General features: G+C 54.2%; 1 protein-coding gene across 5 annotated transcripts in view; it reads left to right on the top strand.

Moving 5' to 3' along the window:
• Positions 1-15,670, top strand: part of LOC105488060 (zinc finger and SCAN domain containing 18) — a 38,043-nt gene extending 22,373 nt beyond the window's left edge. Inside the window, exons 1-7 of one of the 5 annotated variants that reach the window (XM_024794820.2) lie at positions 352-488; positions 9,161-9,676; positions 10,383-10,532; positions 11,820-11,908; positions 12,220-12,322; positions 12,955-13,047; positions 13,838-15,670. In XM_024794820.2, the coding sequence (XP_024650588.2) occupies positions 9,274-9,676; positions 10,383-10,532; positions 11,820-11,908; positions 12,220-12,322; positions 12,955-13,047; positions 13,838-14,829 (1,830 nt within the window). In that variant the 5' untranslated portion in view covers positions 352-488; positions 9,161-9,273 and the 3' untranslated portion in view covers positions 14,830-15,670. Of the gene's footprint in view, positions 1-351; positions 548-2,559; positions 3,058-9,160; positions 9,677-10,382; positions 10,533-11,819; positions 11,909-12,219; positions 12,323-12,954; positions 13,048-13,837 lie in introns of those variants that run through there. The other 4 variants (XM_024794819.2, XM_024794817.2, XM_024794816.2 and 1 more) reach the window with 4 other exon arrangements.
• Positions 15,671-21,210: the final 5,540 nt, after the last annotated feature.

The raw sequence follows: 21,210 nt of genomic DNA, 5'->3' as shown, positions 1-21,210 counted from the left end.
CTTCTCTGGGTCTCTCTTTTCCTGAGCCTGAGCTGGTCTGTCCCTTTCCGTGTCCGTCTCTGTACATCTCTGTTTCTGGGACCCCAGAGCGTCTTGGTCTGCCCCCGAGCGTCTGTGGGTCTTCATGCTTCTCTCCCTCCCGGTCTGCGCGTCTTTTTGTCTCTGTTTCTCTGTTTCTCACCGTCTTTGTTTCTCGGGTCTCTGGTTGTCAGGGGCCTATTATTTACCCGCTTGTTTACCTCGTTGCCATGGTGCCCAAAATGACGCAGGCGCCGGAGTGGGCGGGACGCCGGGAGACCACGCTCGCGTCTGATTGGCCGCGAGCCCTGTCACGGCTCCCTTGCTCGCCCCCCTTCGCCTCACTGTCTCGCGGCATTGTGGGAATCGTAGTCCGCGGTGAGGCCCAGTGCGCAGGCGCAGTTTGCCGGCCGCCATCGCGCACTGGGGCTCCGGGCGGCTGGGACCGGCCTGGGGTAGCTGCGCAGCAGGTGGGTCGGTCCCGGGGCCGCAGCGCGGGGGTCAGGGAACGACCCCGTCGGGGCAGACGGTGAGGACGCCTCTGGGGGCAGCGTTGGAGGAAGGGGCCAGGGTGTTCCCGGGGTTGGGGTGCGAGCCCCCGCTGTGCGTCCAGCAGGCCGAGGGTCTGGCAGCCCTCGCGTGGAGTGCGCGGCAGGGGCCGGGTCCCCTCGCGGGTGGGGCTGAGATCGGGATCGGTGAGGGGCCCTGCAGTCAGGTAGGGAGCTAGTGCAACCCCCACCCAGTGTAGGCTCTGGGAGGGGAGGGGCTTAGGGGACCCTGTGGGTGGGAGACTAGGAAGGGGCGGCTCCTGATGGGAGAGAGATGGGGGAAGGGGAGGCTCCTGATGGGGGAGAAAGAGGGGAGGGAGAAGCTGCTGAGGGGGAAGAAAGCGGGGAGGGGAAGGCTCTTGAGGGGGGAGAAAAGGGGGACTGGGAGGCTTCTGAGTGGGGAAGAGGAGGGAGGGGGAGGCTCCTGAAGGGAAGAGGAGGGGAGGAAGTGGGGGCTGAGGGTGTGAGGGTGTCCCTGGTTGGGGGAAGCTGGGCAGGCTGTGGCCCCAGGGGCTGGAGCAGGGAAGGGGTGGAGGGCGCGGGGACCAAAGGGGAGCCTAGGATGGGCATTGTCTCTGTCGCCCCCACCCTTGGGATATCTTGCCTCTCCTCAGTGACCTGCGGGTGGTTTCTGTTTGAGTTAGGTGTCTGCGCCCACCTCGGAGACCCCTCTCGTGGAAGAGGCAAGAGTGGGGTTACTGGCTTCAGGCCTGACTCGGGGGGTTGGGGTGGGGGCCTGACTCACCCTCCCATCACTCCTTCCCCATCTCCTTTCTCTCACCTTCCCCGGTTCCTTCTTCCTTTTCCCAGTCCCCCACCCCCTTCCATACTGTCCGGCTTTCCCTGCTCCTGCTCCTTCCTCTCCTTTCTCCTCTCTCCCTGCTTCCTTCCCTCCCCGCTTCCCTCATTTTTGTCTGCCCTCCTTCCACTTTCGCATATATGCACCTGTGTCCTTGCTGATTCCTGGGGGAGGCTGAGTGGCACAGTCACTTGGTTCCATGTCACCTCCTCGGTTCCATGTCACCTCTTCCATCCCATCGTGTCCTGCAGATGGTTTCCTGCCCTGGAGTCACAGCAGGGCCACGTGTCCAATCGAGTTACTGTTTTCTCTGCATGATGCTTGAATCTGTGACTTCCTGGGTATTTCTGGCCTTGGGCTTTTGGGGATCCTAGGCCAGTTGCCAGGACCTCTCTCTGGTTCTGTGTGTCCTGGTGAGTGGATCAGGGACCACAAAAGGCAGCTGAGATGTGAACGACGACCCCCACTCCATGTTTTTTCATTCTTTTGAAAGCACCTTTACCCCCTTTTATAATGAGTAAGTGATCTGTGGATGAAGCCAGGGCAGACCCTGGGAATATCCGGCGACCCATCGAGAACCATGCCCCATGCATTGAGCTTCCCTGGCTGATCCTCAGGCCTGTGGCTGTGGGGTGGTTTGCTAGACCCTGCCGATGAGTGGGGTGGGATGGAGAGCTGTGACAAATATTCCTCAGGTGGCCAGGGCTGGGCCCACGGAGGGCCAGACCAGGCTTGAGCTCTGCTCAGCCTGGGATGAAGGGGATTTGCCACAGGATTCTGGAGACCCACCAGGCTTGGGGCCCCTCAGCTCAGCCACCCCTCACCCACCATGGCTCCCTCTGCCTCAGCTTCTGTATTCCAGGCCTCCGGGTGCGGCAAAGCCTACAGGACTGGCTCAAGACTTGTGCAGACTGGCCGGGCGCGGTGGCTTGCGCCTGTAATCCCAGCACTTTGGGAGGCTGAGGCGGGCGGATCACGAGGTCAGGAGATAGAGGCCATCCTGTCTAACACAGTGAAACCCCATCTCTACTAAAAATACAAAAAAATTAGCCGGCCGTGGTGGTTAGGTCCCACCTACTCAGGAGGCTGAGGCAGGAGAATGGGGTGAACCCAGAGGCAGAGCTTGCAGTGAGCCGAGATCGAACCACTGCACTCCAGCCAGGGTGACAGAGCGAGACAAAATTTGGGGGATGGAGGTTTGCCCAGTGACCAAGCCAGACCCCAGAAAGGTGTGGCCTCATTCCAGCAGGCTGTGGCAGGAAAGGGTCCCAGTGGTGTCTCTTTTTTGTTTGTTTTTGAGACACGGGCTCATTCTGTCGCCCAGGCTGGAGTGCACTGGCCAATCATATATCACTACAGCCTCCAACTCCTGGGCTCAAGCAATCCTCCTGCCTAAGACTCCCCAGGCTGTGGGATTATAGATGTTGGCTGCCGCACCTGCCCTGGTGAGATCTCTAAGAGGAGAGTCCTTCTGACAGTGTGACCAGGGATGGGGCTGAAGGAGGCAAGAAGACACAAGGCCAGAGATTTCTGGAGGCTCCTCAGATGGCCTCATCCTCCTGGCTGTGAGCATCAGGGTCCCAGTAGGAAGGGAGATGAACATGGAAAGGCTGTTTTCACAGGACGCAGCAGCTTCCTTGCAGTTGGGCATTTTAGGAGACCCCTGGTTCCATGGAAGCCTCTGCTTTGCAGGTGAATGGAGGGAGGGGAGGCAGAGGTGGCTTCCCAGAGAGGCTCACGGGGGAAGGGCACAGAGGAGAGGAGCTCCCGTGCTTGTCCCCAGCGGCTGATGTGTGTCCCCCACTGTCTTGGCCAGTGACCCAGCCAGAGGGTGTCCCATCCTCCCCACCTCATCCCACCCCTGCCAATGGCCAAGGACCCTTGCTCATTCTACCTAGACCCTGATGCCTCCACCATGCTCAGAGCTGGGAAGCTGGAGCAGGAGGAGAGGGGCTGGGGGGAGCTGTCTGGGACCTGCCCACTGTGGAGGCCATGAGGGCTAGAGGGGAGGGCTGGCAGGAAGCCTCTTAAAGGGTGGGCTTATGGGCCTGGAGGGGGAATGACGAGTGGCAGCATCACTTTGCAGGTGGGGTCCCAGCCTTAGTGCTTGCCTGCCTCATGCCTCTGTTTCACCACCTGTACCTTGGGGCTGCTGCTGGTTCCTACCCCTCTGGGATTGTGAGGTCCTGATGAGGGAAGGTTCTGTGCACACACATTATGGAGCTCACAATTTGTTTTGTGGAGACAGGTTCTCTGCAAGGTGAATGTGCCTCTGGCGTCCTAAGAAAGCCAAAATCACATGCCCGCAGGACCACACCTCTGTCCATACACCAAGTAGAGCTCTGTGCCTCCATTGCCGGGGGGTAGAGCTGGTATCACGCTTCCCATCAGGAGAGGCTCCAGAACAGGGGTTAGCATACCCACCTGCAGGCCAGCAGTGACCTGTTTTCTTTGTATTTATTAGAGACAGGGTCTTGCTGTGTTGCTCACACTGGAGTATAGTGGCACAAACTATGGCTTACTGCAGCCTCCAACTCCTGGGATTAAGGGGTCCTCCCACTTTAGCCTCCCACACAGCTGGACCACAGGTGTGAGCCATCACGCCTGGCTAGTTTTTTTTTTTTTTTTTTTTTGCGACAGGGTCTCACTCTGTCACCCAGGCTGCAGTGTAGTGTTGTGATCACAGCTCACTGCAGCCTTCACCTCCTGAGTTCAGGTAATCCTCCAGCCTCAGTCTCCAGAGTAGCCAGGACCACAGGCATGCACCACCGTGCCCAGCTAATTTTTCTGTTTGTTGTAGAAACGAGGTGTTGGCATGTTGCCCAGGCTGTTCTCGAGCTCCTGGGCTCAAGCTATCCATCCCCTTGGCCTCCCAAAGTACTGGAATTACAGGTGTGAGCCACCACCTCTGGCCATCTGTTTTTGTAAATGAGGGTGTGTAAGAACATGCCAAACCTGTGGGTACACACAGGGCTCTGGCTGCTTACTTGCCACAAGGGAGAGTTGAGTAGTTGAAACTGAGACTGTCTGGCCCTTTATATCTGCTACTCTCTGTTCTTGGAAGATGAATAAGAGGATGTATTTTTCTTTTTTTTTTTCTTTGGGATGGTGTCTCGCTCTGTCGCCCAGGCTGGAGTGCAGTGGCGCAGTCTCGGCTCGCTGCAAGCTCCACCTCCCGGGTTCACGCCATTCTCCTGCCTCAGCCTCCCAAGTAGCTGGGACTACAGGCGCCTGCCACCATGCCTGGCTAATTTTTTTTTCTTTTGTATTTGTAATAGAGATAGGATTTCACTGTGTTAGCCAGGATGGTCTCGATCTCCTGACCTCGTGATCTGCCTGCCTCAGCCTCCCAAAAGAGAGGATGTATTTCTAATCCCAAGGGAAAGAAACCGTTTTTAAGTGGGTTTCTGAACTCAGAAGTCCAATTTAAAAAATGGTTGAAGGCTGGGTGCAGTGGCTCATGCCTGTAAACCTGGCACTTTGGGAGGCCGAGGCGGGTGGATCACTTGAGGTCAGCAGGTAGAGACCAACCTGGCCAACATGGTGAAACCCCATCTGTACTAAAAATACAAAAATTAGCTGGGCGTGGTGGCGAGTGCCTCTAACCCCCGTGACTCAGGAGGCTGAGGGAGGAGAATTGCTTGAACCCAGGAGGTAGAGGTTGCGATGAGCTGACTGTGCCGCAGCGCTCCAGCCTGGGCAACAGGGCGAGACTCTGTCTCCAAAAATAAAAGAGAGCTCGTTAGATAGTAAGAAACATTAGAGGATTACCTGTGACCAAAAGACAGCATGGAGTGAAAAGACAAGCCACAGATGGGGACAGTGGCGAGATGGAGCCAGACAGGGAACTCGTTAACTAGTTCATAGAGCTGTAAAGAAAAAGTCACGGGAAAGTGGGCAGTTTACCCACCTCAGAGATTAAATCATGAGAAAGCGCTCAGTCACAGAGCAGGCAGGTGCTCGGGTCTGAGGGTCCTCTGGCAGGGGGTGGAGTGTGTGAGGAGAGGGCACCCCGGCGGGGGCTGCCGTAAGTAGGTTGTCCCCTGTGCCCTAGCTATCCTGCTTCTCCATATGTCCTTTAAATAGATCAGAAAGGACCCCACAGAGATGGACATGAGGGTCCACAACAGCCAAAAACAAATGAGGCCCTGGCAGCATACCCCTCAGCAGAACTGCACTGTTTGTGCAATCCACACACACTGAGCCAGCTCTGCCCAGGCCCAGGGACCTGCCTGTGAAGAACCCTTGCTCTCCTGGGTACACATTCCAGTCGGGGAGCCGGTCAGTAGGGAGGTAAAAGGCGGAGGCAGTGAGCAGTGAGCAGGTGTCGGGTGGGGGCGTGCAAGGAGTGCAGAGGAAAGGTCTCCCGAAGGGGCCAGTTGAGAGCTCAGACCTATGAAGTAACAAAAGGGTGGGGCTGGGTGCGGTGGCTCACGTCTGTAATCCCATCACTTTGGGAGGCCCAGGCAGGCATATCCCTTGAGTCCAGAAGTTACAGACCAGCCTGAGCAACATAGTGAGATCCCTGTCTCTACAAAAAAAAAAAAAATTAAAAATCAGCCAGGTGTGGGTAATGTGCACCTTTAGTCCCAGCTGCTCGGGAGGCTGCGGTGGGGGGACTGCTTGAGCTCAGGAGGTTGAGGCTGCAGTAAGCTATGATCATACCACTGCACTCCACCCTGTGTTTAAAAAAAAAAAGCGGGGGGGCTGGGCGTGGTGGCTCACGCCTGTAATCCCAGCACTTTGGGAGGCCAAGACAGGTGGATCATGAGGTCAGGAGATCGAGACCATCCTGGCTAACACGGTGAAACCCCGTCTCTACTAAAAAATACAAACAAAAAAAAAATTAGCCAGGCGTGGTGGTGGGCGCCTGTAGTCCTAGCTACTCGGGAGGTTGAGGCAGGAGAACGTCATGAACCCGGGAGGTGGAGCTTGCAGTGAACCGAGATCGCGCCACTGCGCTCCAGCCTGGGCGACAGAAAAGGCAGAGGTGTCGTGGTGGTGGTGGTGCAAAGGTAGAGGTATCGTGGTGGTGGTGGTGAAAAGGCAGAGGTATCGTGGTGGTGGTGGTGATGGCATGTCATGGGTCTGTTTTGCTTAAGTGGAAGCTTGTGTAGAATGTCTTCCAACAGCACTTAGAGTTCTGCAGTTCCCTTTAAACTCTGCTAGCCACAGAGAGAGAGGTTGACAGTTGTTTCTCTGCAAACTTCTGGTTTTTTCTTTTTTCTTTTTTTTTGACAGAGTCTTGCTCTGTCACCCAGGCTGGAGTGCAGTGACACGATCTCAGCTCACTATAGCCTCCACCTCCCAGGTTCAAGAGATCCTCCTGCCTCAGGCCTCCTGAGAAGCTGGAATTACAGGTGCCCACCACCACACCTGGCTAATTTTTTTTTAATTTTTAGTAGAGAGGGAGTTTTACCATGTTGACCAGGCTGGTCTTGAACTCCTGACCTCAGGTGATCTGCCTGCCTTGGCCTCCCAAAGTGCCGGGATTACAGGCATGAGCCACTGTGCCCAGCCTTGTTTCTTTGTTTTGTTTAGTTTTTTAAACAGCTTATTAATTTATATACCATGAAGTTTACCTATTTAAAGTGGACAGTTCATTGGTTTTTAATATACAGTACTCACCGTTGAGCATTTTCACCCCTCAAAGAAGAAATCCTGTACCCATTAGCAGTCCCTCCTCATTTCCCCAAATCCCAGCCCCTGGCAACAGCTGGTCTACATTTTATCCCTATAGATTTGCCTGTTCTAGATGTTTCATTTCTGTGGAATCACACACCCCGTCCCACCCCACAGCGGCGAGGTCTTTGCGCCCCATATCCTGTTGGAGCAGAACCTGACAACCTGAGAAGGGCTCACAGCACCTGGCCTGGTGCGGTTTACTCTGGTTTTCCCTGTAAAACTGGGCTTCCTGCAGCTGTGGGAAGTCCCCTCCCAGCTGGCTCTGTGGACCTTCAGACCCAGGCGGGTCCTGGGAGAAGCTGGACAGCTGCAGTTCACACCCTTGTGTGTCCGTAGCCAGTGACATGAGAGCCTGAGGCCGACGGGAGGCCTGGGCAGCTCTGACCGCTGGGTTCTGTTTAGTGAGCTCATTGTTGGTGCACAATTAAAATCAAGGGAGCTCATCCTGAATACTGGCTCCACTTGAATGATGGGGCCGCCCTGTATGCGGGGATTCAGCTGAGGTTGGGGCACGGGTTGGCAGGACCTAAACTCTCCCAGTCATTGTGGTCTCCCCCACCCGCCACCCCCGTTGTCACTGCTCCTGGGTACTTCCTGCCCCTCCTGCCTGGTTCTGTGGATGCTTTGGTAGAGGCCTACATTCTGCACCATTTCTAGAAACGGGGGTTCAGTGGCCTCCAGAGGGGGCCCCCCACTCCCTACACTTTTTTCTAAATAATTTCATTTCAGATTTGTGGTGGTTTTAACTGCAGGAACAGTCTTGACACAGGTCCTTCATGTTATTAGAAATTGACATCCCCCTAATCTTTTTTTTTTTTTTTTTGAGACAGAGTCTCACGGTCGCCCAGGCTGGAGTGCAGTGGCACAATCTCTGCTCAATGCAACCTCTGCCTCAGGGTTCAAGCAGTTCTCCTGCCTCAGCCTCCCAAGTAGCTGGGAATACAGGTGCCCACCACCACGCCCAGCTCATTTTTGTATTTTTAGTAGAGATGGGGTTTCGCCAGGTTGGTCAGGCTGGTCTCAAACTCCTGACCTCAAGTGATCCACCTGCCTCGGCCTCCCAAAGTGCTGGGATTACAGGTGTGAGCCACTGCACCTGGCCCACATAATATATCTTTTAAATGTAAACAGACCTTGCATTTCTGGTATAAACACAAATCTAGAATGAAGCATAAAGCATGCATGGTTAGGATGGGTTTACTAATATTTTAAGGGTTTTTTTTTTTTTTTTGAGATGGAGCTTCGCTCTTGTTGCCCAGGCTGGAGTGGAATGGCACGATCTCGGCTCACTGCAACCTCCGCCTCCCGGGTTCAAGCAATTCTCCTGCCTCAGCCTCCCAAGTACCTGGGATTAGAGGCGTGCGCCACCACGCCCAACTAATTTTGTATTTTTAGTACAGATGAGGTTTTTCCATGTTGGTCAGGCTGGTCTTGAACTTCTGACCTCAGGTTGTTCACCTGTCTCGGCCTTCCAGAGTGCTGGGATTATGGGCATGAGCCACTGCGCCCGGCCTATTTCAAGGTTTTTACATGTAGGTTTACATAGAGATTGTCAAGTAATTTTTCATTTTCATCCTATTCATGACTGATTTTTTAAAAATTGTGGTAATGATGCTGGGTGCAGTGGCTCACACCTGTAATTCCAGCACTTTGGGAGGCTGAGGCGGGTGGATCATTTGAGGTCAGGAGTTTGAGACCAGCCTGGCCAACATGGTGACATCCCATCTCTACTAAAAATACAAAAAGTAGCTGGATGTGGTAGTGCATGCTTGTAATTCCAGCTACTGGGGAGACTGAGGCAGTAGAATCGCTTGAACCCAGGAGGTGGAGGTTGCATTGAGCCGAGATTGTACCACTGCACTCCAGCTTGGGTGACAGAGGGAGACTCAGTCTCAAAGAAAAAAATTCTGGTAATGCACAGAATGAGTTACCCTCCACTTAGATGCTACTTTTTATCTACACAAGTACAACACTGAGGTTCTGATGTCTAACAAGCAGGTTTCTTGGAAATCTGCATGAACTCTGGGTATGGTGTCTTTGTTCTCTGGCAGCTGGGGTGGCTGTGCCCTGGCCTTATGCAAGGCCATCGTCTTGTCCGTGTCCTCTGCAGGTCTGTGGGTTCTGGCACCATCTGAGCCCCCTGGCAATCCCTGGCACCTCTGCTTTGGAGCCACCTTGTCCCCGGTTAGACAGTGTCGCATTTTCCAGTGCCGTTTTGGAAAGATGCTGCCTTTGGAGAAGGCGTTTGCCTCCCCCAGGAGCTCCCCAACCCCCCTGGATCTGCCCACGCCAGGGTCAGCAGCCGGAGCCCAGCAGGAAGAACCCGAGACCATCCCTGAGAGGACCCCTGCTGACCTGGAGTTCTCCCGCCTGCGTTTCCGAGAATTTGTCTACCAGGAGGCTGCCGGGCCCCACCAGACCCTGGCCCGCCTGCATGAGCTGTGCCGCCAGTGGCTGATGCCTGAGGCACGCTCCAAGGAGCAGATGCTGGAGCTGCTGGTGCTGGAGCAGTTCCTGGGCATTCTGCCTGATAAGGTCCGGCCCTGGGTGGTGGCACAGTACCCTGAGAGCTGCAAGAAGGCAGCCTCCCTGGTGGAGGGCCTCGCTGATGTCCTGGACGAGCCAGGTGGGCTGCCCCAGAGGAGAAGCATGGCTCAGAGGAGATGGGGAGGGGGTCCTGGAAGGCCCTAGTGCCAGCTATGGCTTGCCTGAGATAATTAAGTTTCCCACGCTGGTGAGGCAGCTCCTTGGTTCTCAGAGGCCAGGACAGTTGCTTGGGCTCCTGCCTTCACATCTGCCTTCTGGATGTAAGGGAGCCAGAAGAATGAGGGAAAGGGACCAGCCTCTTTTTTTTTTTTTTTTTTTTTTGAGGCAGAGTCTTGCTCTGTCACCAGGCTGGAGTGCAGTGGCGCAATCTCAGCTCACTGCAACCTCTACCTCCTGGGTTCAAAGCAATTCTCCTGCCTCAGCCTCTCAAGTAGCTGGGATTACAGGTGCCCACCACGATGCCCAGCTAATGTTTGTATTTTTAGTAAAGATGGGGTTTCACCATGTTGGCCAGGATGGTATCGATCTCCTGACCTTGTGATCTGCCCACCTCGGCCTCCCAAAGTGCTGGGATTACAGTTGTGAGCCACCGCACCCAGCCCAGCCTCTTAACAGTAAATATTCTGGGTGCTTTGCAGGCCGGAGGTCTCCTGGTCCAAGGATGAGGGTGCAGGATGGGTCGTGATGGGGCCCTGGAACCTGCAGGTCCCTGTGGTTTAACTGTGTGATTGTTGTTGGCGCGTGTCCTGACCTCTTGGGGTCACAGGTCCCTCCATTGTTGACAGGGATGCTGCTGGGCTCCCCTGCGGGCTCATCCTCAATTCTTAGTGATGGAGTGTACGAGAGGCACATGGACCCTCTGCTGCTACCAGGCGAGTTCGAGAGCCCCAGCCAGGCCCGCGGAGCTGGGGAGATCCCAGCACCTTCTGAGACACGTGAGTGCCCAGCCAGCCTGGCAGCCTCTGCTGGGCCTTAGGTGGTGGGCAGAGGCCTGTGGTTGGGAGAGGGCAGGAGAGCAGCCAGGGAGTCAGGGGCCCCATGGTCCACGCTATCATTGGGACATCCTCCTGTAGTTCCTCTGAATGTTAGACATTGTTTATTAAATTAGTCTTCAGAGATTATGCAGATAATCCATACTTGCCACAAATAGTGAAAAAGCATCAGTACATAAAGAATCTCCCAACCCCCCACCATGCACCCTCTGAAAATAAAGGGTCTCAAGTGTCCTGATGCAAGTCCCTCATGTCTCCCTGCACATCACACATGCACATTCAGGGCCTGGGGTCGGGCTCCCTGTGTATGGTGTGCTGTGTCTGAGTGCTTGCTGTTCAGATGGGGTGGGTCCTCCAGGCTGTGGTTGGGTCTGGTTCTTTAGTTGCCCAGCATCACGTGCTTAGCCCATCTCCATCCTAGAGGTGGACTCTCTGCCCCTTGGAGTGAAGCTGCCATGACACCTCCTGACTTGTGTGCCCCATATGTGAGGCTCTGGGCACTGTGGGTGGGCTCCTCAGGACCGCTGGGCAAATGGTGTGTGAGTTCGACATTTCACATAAAATAGAAACTTCCATGTGGTTTTCCAGAAGTTTTGTGGCTGTTCATTACCAGCATGGGAGGCGCCCACTGGCCTGGATACAGCCCAGCACTATGTGGTGTTGCTTTTTAGGATTTCCACGAAGGCCAGGCACGGTGCCTCATGCCTGTAATCGCAGCACTTTGGGAGGGCAAGGCAGGCAGATCACTTGAGCCCAGGCATTCGAGACCAGCCTGGGCAACATAGGGAGACCCCATCTCTACAAAAAATATAAAAATTAGCCGGGTGTGCACTTGTAGTCCCACCTACTTGGGAGGCTAAGGTGCGAGGATCGCTTGAGTCCAGGAGGTGGAGGTTGCAGTGAGCCAAGATCGTGCCACTGCACTCCAGCCTGGGTGACAGAGCAAGACCCTGTCTTTAAAAAACAAACAAACCAAAAAAAAAAAAAAAAAAAAAAAAGATTTCCACGAATCTACTGGACTTGAATGGGCATCTCTGGGGCCACCCAAGCCCTGTGGCCACCGCCCTGCTTTGTAAATCAGGGACAGATGTAGTGTCCATTGAGCCTTGGGTGCTGCTGTCATATAAGCACACTGGGGCCTGTGTGGGAGGCAGTGGGGACTCCTTGACCCTTGGGGGAACCTAGCCACAGGGAGCTCGTTACCTCAGCTCTGCCTCCCCCTCTCCCCAGCCTGGCTTTCTCCAGACTCCCTGTTTCTGGAACAGAGGAGGGTCAGAGAAGCAAGGACCGAAGAGGCCAGCCCTGCCAACACCGAGCAGGTGGGTGGGCATGAGTCCCAGGGTGAGGGGCTTGGCCTCAGCTTAGAGGCATTCCCCTCCCCATCACCAGTGCTCAGCAGAGGGCTGTGGCCCCAAATGTCCACAGCGCGGAGGCCCAGAACCCAACCTGGTGGGAGCGTGAGGGTGGAATCTTTGTGGTGTGAAGGGGGCTGCCTCCTGCAGTGCACCTGGGTTGGAGCGCCTGACCGGGGCTGACTCCTAGCCGGCTCCTGTGGCTGTGGGGCTGCGGCGGGTCCTCCCTTCTCTAGGGCAGGTGGAAGGTCTCAGCCACGGCTGTACGGCTATTTCAGAAGCTGAAGTCCTTTCCAGAGGAGACTCAGCACATGGAGGAGTGGGGCCACCTGGACCCTGCCGAGGAGAACCTGAAGAGCTACCGGAAGCTGCTCCTGTGGGGTGAGACTCACCTGCCTCGGGCTCACACCTCACTCCCCAACCCCTCCCGCAGGGGTTGGTGCAGGAAACTGTGACCCCAGGGGCTTTGGCTGGGACACTGTAATGTCTTACATGGATTTGAACTTGAACGTGTTTGAGCTTGAATTTATTTGCCAAAGCTCCCACCCTTTCTGATCTAAACATCTGAGTTCTGCCCAGGCCCTGCCTGTAGGACTGAAGTCTCGGAATTTGGAAAGGCCTCCTGGCCCCAAATTGCCACCCTCCTTGCCCAGAGACAGGGCCTCACCTGCATGGCCTGGTCAAGGGTCTCCTCTTTTGTAGACATTCTTGCCCCAGAAACCCTCCTTTTAGGGAGGTCCCCCCACTCAGACTCCTGAGCATTTTTTGTCTTAATGTCTTTAATTTTGCTTTCCCTGAGTTCTGCCTCCGCCTGCCCTGTCGCCCTTCCAGCGTTTCCTTCTTCTTTGCTCCACTGTCCAGGGGCCTGACAGGGAGGTGGCCTTGGTGGGGATCCCAGTGCAGAGAAGAGGAAGTGGGCTGCAGCCTGCCGTGGCTGGTCCACAATACACGACACCCATCAGCTACTCTGTGTTGATGCCTCTTTTATTTCTTTGGTTTTTATTCCCACTCAGGGTATCAGCTTTCCCAGCCTGACGCTGCCTCCAGGCTGGACACTGAGGAACTCCGGCTGGTGGAAAGAGATTCACAAGGAAGCGGCCTCCCAGGTGAGGTTGGGTTGAATTGGTGTTAGGACCCGGTGGGGTTTGCTTTTTCTTCAGAGGCTGAGGGGTCCCCTCCCAGTGCCCTCAGCTCCAGCAAAGACCTCAGCATCGACTGCTTCACCATTTTCCCACCACCATGTCGGAGTGAGGCAGGAATCCAGTTACATCCATGGTCTCTTGCTGCATGACAGATCACTCCAAGAGTTGGTCAGTGGAAAGGCAGTGGTGTTAGTTACCAGGATCTGTGTATGGGTCCCAGGGGGTGGCCGTTCTGCCGCATTGGAGGTTCTGTGCCAGCACACCAACGAGAACACCTACAGGCGGACTTGGGGTGGTGGGCCCCGGGTGCCTGTCGCTAGGGAGCTTGTCGCTGGGGGTTTGGCCGTAGCTATTGACACCGCTCTCTTCGCTGGCAGCTGGGCCCCTCCCTCCAGGAGGGTGCGCTCTGAGCAGGCTCTGCTTGCATCGTGCATCTCGTGGCCAAGCTAGTGGAGGGGTGGAGACCTCCAAAGCCGCGGTTTCCAGAGCCCGGGCTCAGTGGGGCTGTCCTTCCTGTCCTGTCGGTGGCCTCCATTGTTGGAGGCCTCCAGGTCCCACATCTGCAGCAGCAGGCATGGGGCGCGTGCTGTAGGGCAGCCTGGGAGGGACAGCGCTGCTTCCAAACAGCCGTGAGCCCCGCGGGAATCCAGAGCCCGGAGCCCTGTGTCCTGTTCCGGCAACTGAGGCTCGGCTGGGTCCTCCGCTCCCTGGCCCTGGGCGGGGCGCTCACGCTAGGGCTCTGACCTTGTTCCAGAAGGCGGGAGGCGGCAGGAGACCGCTGGGTGCGCCTGCGAGGAGGCCGCCCCCGCGCGGGTGGTGCCTGAGCTGCCTGCGGAGGCGCCCCCAGGGGACGCCCCTGCCGATCCCCCGTCGGGCACCACTGAGGAGGAAGAAGAGCAGCCTGGGAAGGCCCCAGACCCGCAGGACCCGCAGGACCCGCAGGACCCGCAGGACCCCCAGGACCCGCAGGAGCCCCAGGACCCCCAGGACCCCCAGGACCCCCAGGACCCCCAGGACGCAGAGTCTGGCTCTGCCTCCGACTCGCAGAGGCGGCGCATCATCAAGCAGCCTGCCCCGGACACGGACACGGGCGCGGCGAGGCTGGGAACCAAGAGGCCGCACCCTGAGGATGGCGATGAGCAGAGCCTCGAGGGCGTCTCCGGCGACGGGCAGAGCCTCGAGGGCGCCTCCGGCGACGGGCAGAGCCTCGAGGGCGCCTCCGGCGACGGGCAGAGCCTCGAGGGCGCCTCCGGCGACGGGCAGAGCCTCGAGGGCGTCTCCGGCGACGGGCAGAGCCTCGAGGGCGTCTCCGGCGACGGGCAGAGCCTCGAGGGTGTCTCCGGTGATGGGCAGAGCCTCGAGGGTGTCTCTGGCGCCGGCCACAGCGCAGGGCTCGCGGCCGGGCAGGGCCCCGGGGCTGACGAGCTGGGCTTGTCCCGCGGGAAGCCCTACGCCTGCGGCGAGTGCGGGGAGGCCTTCGCGTGGCTTTCGCACCTCATGGAGCACCACAACAGCCATGGCGGCCGGAAGCGCTACGCCTGTCAAGGCTGCTGGAAGACCTTCCACTTCAGCCTGGCCCTAGCCGAGCACCAGAAGACCCACGAGAAGGAGAAAGGCTACGCGCTGGGGATCGCCCGGGGCCCCCAACCGTCCACCCGCGAAGCCCAGGCAGGGGCTGGGGCGGGCGGGCCCCCGGAGAGCGTGGAGGGCGAGGCTCTCCCCGCACCCCCAGAGGCGCAGAGGTGAGCCCCTGTGCTGTCCCGGAGGGGCCGCCCTGCCGGCCGTGAATCCCAGACGAAGCATCGGGCCCTTCCACGCCCCTGGTGGCGGCTTCCTGTGGTGTCTGTGGACGTCATCTGCCTGTGCCCCGAATCCGCCCCTGAGGCTAAGCGCTCCCAACGAGAAGGGTCCACGGGAAGCCCTCACCTCTGTAAACACACCCTGGGCCAGCGCTCACATCCGAGGGGAGCCGCCGGATGTGGAAGAAGACTCCGCTTTCCTGCAGCCATTTAGTGCCGCCCCACGCTAGGTTATTTGACATTGTGCAGTGTAGAGTTGCCTTAAAGTGCGTGATCTGCCAGTGCTTTCTTCAAGTCGCCCTTGCCCCGATTCCTCCTGTTTGCGCTCCCCAGGGTTGCTCAAGTGGAAATTTTGTCAATTGTTTAGCCTTTTCGTACTTGCGTGATGTCAACTTCACTTCTAACCTGCAAAAGCAGAAGTTGTTTCCTAGTTTACCTCATGTGTCTTTACCTGTATGGAGTAGCTCGCAGAGATCACAGAAATGCTTGCAGCATAAGGCAGGGTTTTCAGACCGTGGGTCCCAGCCCATTAGTTAAAATGGGAAATCAATTAGCAAGTGGCCACCAGCATTACACAGCAATGAATCAGAATAAAGTAGGCCAGAATGCATCATGTAGTAAAGGCAAATACTGTTTTGTGAAACTTCACCCATACATCTAAATGTGAGAACTGGTTGCAATGTAAGAGATGTATTTCTTGCTGGGAAGTTGTGATCAAAATAAGTTGAAAACGCCAATAAAGATCTGTCTGTCTGAGCAAAGAAGACTAAACTCCTTGGGTTACATAAGATGATCTTTTGATTGATTGCATTTATTCTCAGATTACAGCATTATTCCCATTGCCTGCGCATAAACTTAATTGCTCCCTGCTCATAAACTTAACTGCTCCCTGTAGATACAGAAACTGGTGCCTCTTTTTCTGTCACTGTGTTTGAGCAGGCAGTCTGTTGTAATGACCCCCAAATCACAGAGGCTTAACATAATATTTATTCATGGGCTGAGCGTGGTGGCTCACACCTGTAATCCCAGCACTTTGGGAGGCCGAGGCAGGTGGATCATGAGGTCAGGAGTTTGAGACCAGCCTGGCCAACATGGTGAAACCCCGTCTCTACTAAAAATACAAAAAATTAGCCAGGCATGGTGGTGCATGCCTGTAATCCCAGCTGCTCGGGAGGCTGAGGCAGGAGAATCACTTGAACCTGGGAGGCAGAGGTTGCAGTAAGCTGAGATCGTGCCACTGCACTCTAGCCTAGGTGACAGTGTGAGACTCTCTCAGAAAAAAAAAAAAAAAAAAAAAAAATTTACTCACAGTTGATTGTCCTGTGTTGGTGTTGCTTTGCTTATGTATTGGTTTGCACTCTGCTCCATACAGTGATTGAAGGATCCAGGCCCCATCCCTGTTGTAGCTCCACTCTTCACTGTACTCTTGGAGCATGTGGGGAAGCCCACACCTGTTCACCTGGGAGATGACACACATCACTTCTACTCACATATCCTTGGAGAGAAATGATTCCAGAGAAATGGCCAGACAGAAATGGCCCCAGTCACTTGGAAGGGCCTGGGAACTGTCACCTGGAGTGTCTGTCTCTGCAACAGTTACTAAGTTTAGTTTCCTCTTAGCCTATCCATCCTAACTAAACTCCAAGCTGAGTGTGGCTCTGGTAAGAAAAAGGCTAAAATGGGCCGGGCATGGTGGCTAACACCTCTAATCCCAGCACTTTGAGAGGCGGAGGCGGGTGGATCACCTGAGGTCAGGAGTTCAAAAGCAGCCTGGCCAACATGGTGAAACTCCGTCTCTACTAAAAATACAAAAAATGAGCTGGGCATGGTGGCAGGCACCTGTAATCCCAGCTACTCAGGAGGCTGAGGCAGGAGAATCGCTTGAACCAGGGAGGCGGAGGTTGCAGTGAGCTAAGATCGCACCACTGCACTCCTGCCTGGGGGACAGAGCGAGAATCCATCTCATTAAAAAAAAAAAAAGAAAAGAAAAAAAAGAAAAAGGCTAAAATGTAGCCTCTCATTTCTCAGCTGAACCTGTGAGCTAACCTTCTTGCACTGCCACAGGGAGCATCCCCTGAGATGTGTTCCACTGAGCTCTCAGGCTGTGGGTGATTGTCATTTGTTATTATAGGGCCTCACCCTCCATCTTCAGTTTCCCATCTCCTGTCTCATTTAGTGCACAGCCAGATGTCTATGCCTTTTTTTTTAAGTTTTTTATTTGGAAATAATTATATATTTTAAAAAGGCACAATAATTAAAATAGTGCACAGATCATTCACACACCCTCACCCAGACCCACCTATTAACATTCGACCCTGCTTACCTATGGCCTGCTTGTGTGCACCTTCCACCACCCCATCCAGGGTGCACAGTGTCCACATTCCTCCTGTCAGTGATGTTCTCTTTGCTCACCTGGTTAGAGTGCAGTTTTCCCACTGTATAGCTAACTGGGGCCAGATGCAGAGGCTTACACCTGTAATCTCAGCACCTGCAAGGCTGAAGCTGGGCGTAGTTGTGCACACCTGCAGTCCCAGCTACTTGGGAGGCTGAGGTGGGAGGATGGCTTGAACCTAGGAGGTCGAGGTTGCAGTGAACTGAGATCGAGCCACTGCACTCCAGCCTGGGTGACAGAGCAAGACCCTGTCTCAAAAAAAAGAATATAGTTAACTTTTTCTCCTTTCAACGAATAAGAATCGGTGGGAAGAGACTTTTAAGATCATGCAAATATTGATGATCTTCAGTTGTCACAAAAAGATTAAAGATGATGCAAATATCCTGCTCCTCATCAAAACTTCCCCCTAAATTTGGCTTTCATTTCTCATTCTTGCCTGAATCCGTCATTACCAGGGTGGTGATTTTCCAACACCAGCCCTCCCTCCATGCTGACCAGCTGGCCCTCAGCATCCTACTGCCAGCCAGCACTCTTCTTCTCCCCAAGAATTTGTCTTTAGTATTGGAATGGACTCGAGAATTTCTGTTTATTCAGTGGTTTATAACTAGCTTCTGATCTTATTTTGGTGCTCAAGTTGCCCTAGATGAGGCCAGTGAGACTCCCTTCAGTTGACTCCTGTATCCTCGTGACATGCCCCTCACCCCCCCTTTTTTTAAGTGCTTATTTGCTTTTTGGTGTAGTAGGATGTTCTAAGCCCATCTCCTTTCTACCCTTCCTCAGCCCTGAAATTGGCCATGTCTTTGAAGAACTGGTTCCTTTTAGTGGGTAACGGCATTAGAGACCAAGATAGGGAGCCAGTTGAGGTGTCTCCTGCTGAGCTATGAAATATATGACTGCACATAGGTCCCACACAAAGGTGTGTCTGTGCACATGCACGTACGTATCCAGTAAGACCTCCAACTCAATCCGTGACTCCCTCCAGCCCATATTTGTATGTGTTTTCTTTAACATTGAGAACCCTAGGCCGGGCGCGGTGGCTCAAGCCTGTAATCCCAGCACTTTGGGAGGCCGAGACGGTCGGATCACGAGGTCAGGAGATCGAGACCATCCTGGCTAACACGGTGAAACCCCGTCTCTACTAAAAAATACAAAAAACTAGCCGGGCGCGGTGGCGGGCGCCTGTAGTCCCAGCTACTCAGGAGGCTGAGGCAGGAGAATGGCGGGAACCCGGGAGGCGGAGCTTGCAGTGAGCTGAGATCCGGCCACTGCACTCCAGCCTGGGCGGCAGAGCGAGACTCCGTCTCAAAAAAAAAAAAAAAAAAAAAAAAAAAAAAAAAAAAGAGAACCCTGACACCCCAAAATTCGGCATTTTACTAATTCGATGAATCTTAAAATAACTCTAATATAGTTTCAGAATTTCTTTTCCCAAACCACTACCAAAAGCGAACCGACTGAGATTTTGGGGTTTGTTTGCTGTTCCCCTACCACTACCACCCTGCCCAGGATGTAAGGAGCACAAATGGATGTTTTATTAAGCTAGATATTTCCACTTGTTAACCTCAGGGGCAACTGGGCTGGTTCAGGCATTTGGGGCAGTGGGTCTCAGCTCCCATACAAAAGCGCAGCAACATGGACCAGCAAGAAAGACAGGTGGGGTGAGGCAGGAGAGGGTGGCTCAGGTCTGTCCAGTGGAGTTGGCAGGGATGGGACGTGTGCAAAAGGACACAGACTCTCGGGGGCAAGGGAAAGCCCCAGGCAGGCTGGCAGTGAAGAGGGGTAGAGTTCAGGGTGGGTTTATACAGGGTGTTGGAAGGTAGCTGTGTTCTCAATAAGTAGGAAAAGTAAATGAGAGATGGAAACCTGGAAAGGTGGGAATACATTTCAATGGGAAAATGCTTAAACACCCTCTGGTACGAGCTGAATTGTGTCCCCCACTAAATGTCATATGTCGAAGCCTTAGCCCACAATCTGATATGTGGGGACAAGGCCTTTAGGGAGGTACATAGGCTAAATGAGGTCGTTCGAGTGGGGCCTGCATCCAACAGGACTAGTGTCCTTATAAGAAAAGCAAGAGGCTGAGCGAGGTGACTCACACTTATAACCCCAGCACTTTAGGAGGCTGAGGTGGGAGGACCCCTTGAGCCCAGGAGCCAGCCTGGGCAACACAGCTAGACCTCATCTCTACAAACTTAAAAATTAGCTGGGTGTGGTGGTATGTGCCTGTAGTCTCAGCTGTGTGGGGGGCTGAGGTGGGAGGATGGCATGAGCCCTGGAGGTCAAAGCTGCAGTGAGCTATGATACACCATGCACTCCAACCTGGGTGACAGAGCAAGACACTCTCAAAAAAAGAGAGGGAGGACCAGGCACAGTGGCTCACACTTGTACCAGAACTTTAGGAGATCCAGGCAGGTGGATTACCTGAGGTCAGGAGTTTGAGACCACTCTGGCCAATATGGCAAAACCGTGTCTCTACTAAAAATACAAAAAATTGGCTGGGTGCGGCGGCTCACGCCTGTAATCTCAGCACTTTGGGAGGCCAAGGCGGGTGGATCACAAGGTCAGAAGATCGAGACCATCCTAGTTAACACGGTGAAACCCCGTCTCTACTAAATATACAAAAAAAAAAAAAAAATTAGCCGGGCCTGTAGTCCCAGCTACTCAGGAGGCTGAGCCAGGAGAATGGTGTGAACCCAGGAGGCAGAGCTTGCAGTGAGCCGAGATTGCACCACTGCGCTCCAGCCTGGGCAACAAAGTGAGACTCTGTCTCAAAAAATAAAAAATAAAATAAAATAAATAAAAATACAAAAAATTAGCCAGGTGTGGTGGCAGGCATCTGTAATTCCAGCTACTTGGGAGGCTGAGGCAAGAAATTAACTTGAACCTGGGAGGTGAAGGTTGCAGTGAACTGAGATCACACCACCGCACTCCAGCCTGGGCGACAGAGTGAGACTCTGTCTCAAAGAAAAAAAAAAAAAGAGAGATAGCAAGAGACACCAGAGATCGCTCCCTCTCTGTGCACACACAGAAGAAAGGCCATGTGCAGGTGCAGACACAGCAGGATGGCAACCATCTACAAGCTTGGAAGAGAAGCTTCACGTGGAACCCATTCTGACTTCCAGCCTCCGGAACAGGGAGAAAATAATAAATTCTGGTTGACTCAGCCTCCCAGTGGTATTTTGTGATCACAGCCCAAGCAGGCGAATACATGTCTGCCATCACTATTTGAGTTGAGGAGAGTTTTATGAATCAGCGCCAACTAATGCAATCATTTTGGAAAGCTAACAGTCCAACTGTATTCAGTAACAATATGGGGCCAGGCACAGTGGTTCACACCTATAATCCCAACACTTTGGGAGGCCCAGGTGGGAGGATCCCTTGAGCCCAGGAGTTCAAGATGTGCCTGGGCAACATAGTGAGACCCCATTCTCCACAAAAAGGAAAAAAAAAAAAGGACCAAAAAATATATATACACAAGGGTGCTGATTTGCATGAAGTTAGATACTATAACTTCAATATGAATGGTAGAGCCATTCAAAGCAATAGTAAAAAGGCATGAATGATCATTAAGACTAGCAAAATGGAAGAATTTTTAATTAATTAATTTTTTTTTTTTTTTTTTGAGACGGAGTCTCACTCTCTCTCTGTTGCCCAGGTTGGAGTGCAATGGCGTGACCTCAGTTCACTGCAATCTCCGTCTCCCAGCTCCAAGCAATTCTCCTGCCTCAGCCTCCTGAGTACCTGGGATTACAGGCATGCACCACCACACCCAGCTAATTTTTGTATTTTTAGTAGAGACGGGGTTTCATCATATTGGTTAGTCTGGTCTCAAACTCCTGCCCTCATGATCCACCTGCCTCAGCCTCCCAGAGTGCTGGGATAACAGGTGTGAGCCACTGCACCTGGCCCTAGAAGAGTAATTTCTAAGTGTAGTTCAAG

The sequence above is a fragment of the Macaca nemestrina genome, chromosome 20 (genome assembly GCF_043159975.1).
Source record: "Macaca nemestrina isolate mMacNem1 chromosome 20, mMacNem.hap1, whole genome shotgun sequence".
NCBI lineage: Eukaryota > Metazoa > Chordata > Mammalia > Primates > Cercopithecidae > Macaca > Macaca nemestrina.
This window is presented reverse-complemented; position numbering and strand designations above follow the sequence as displayed.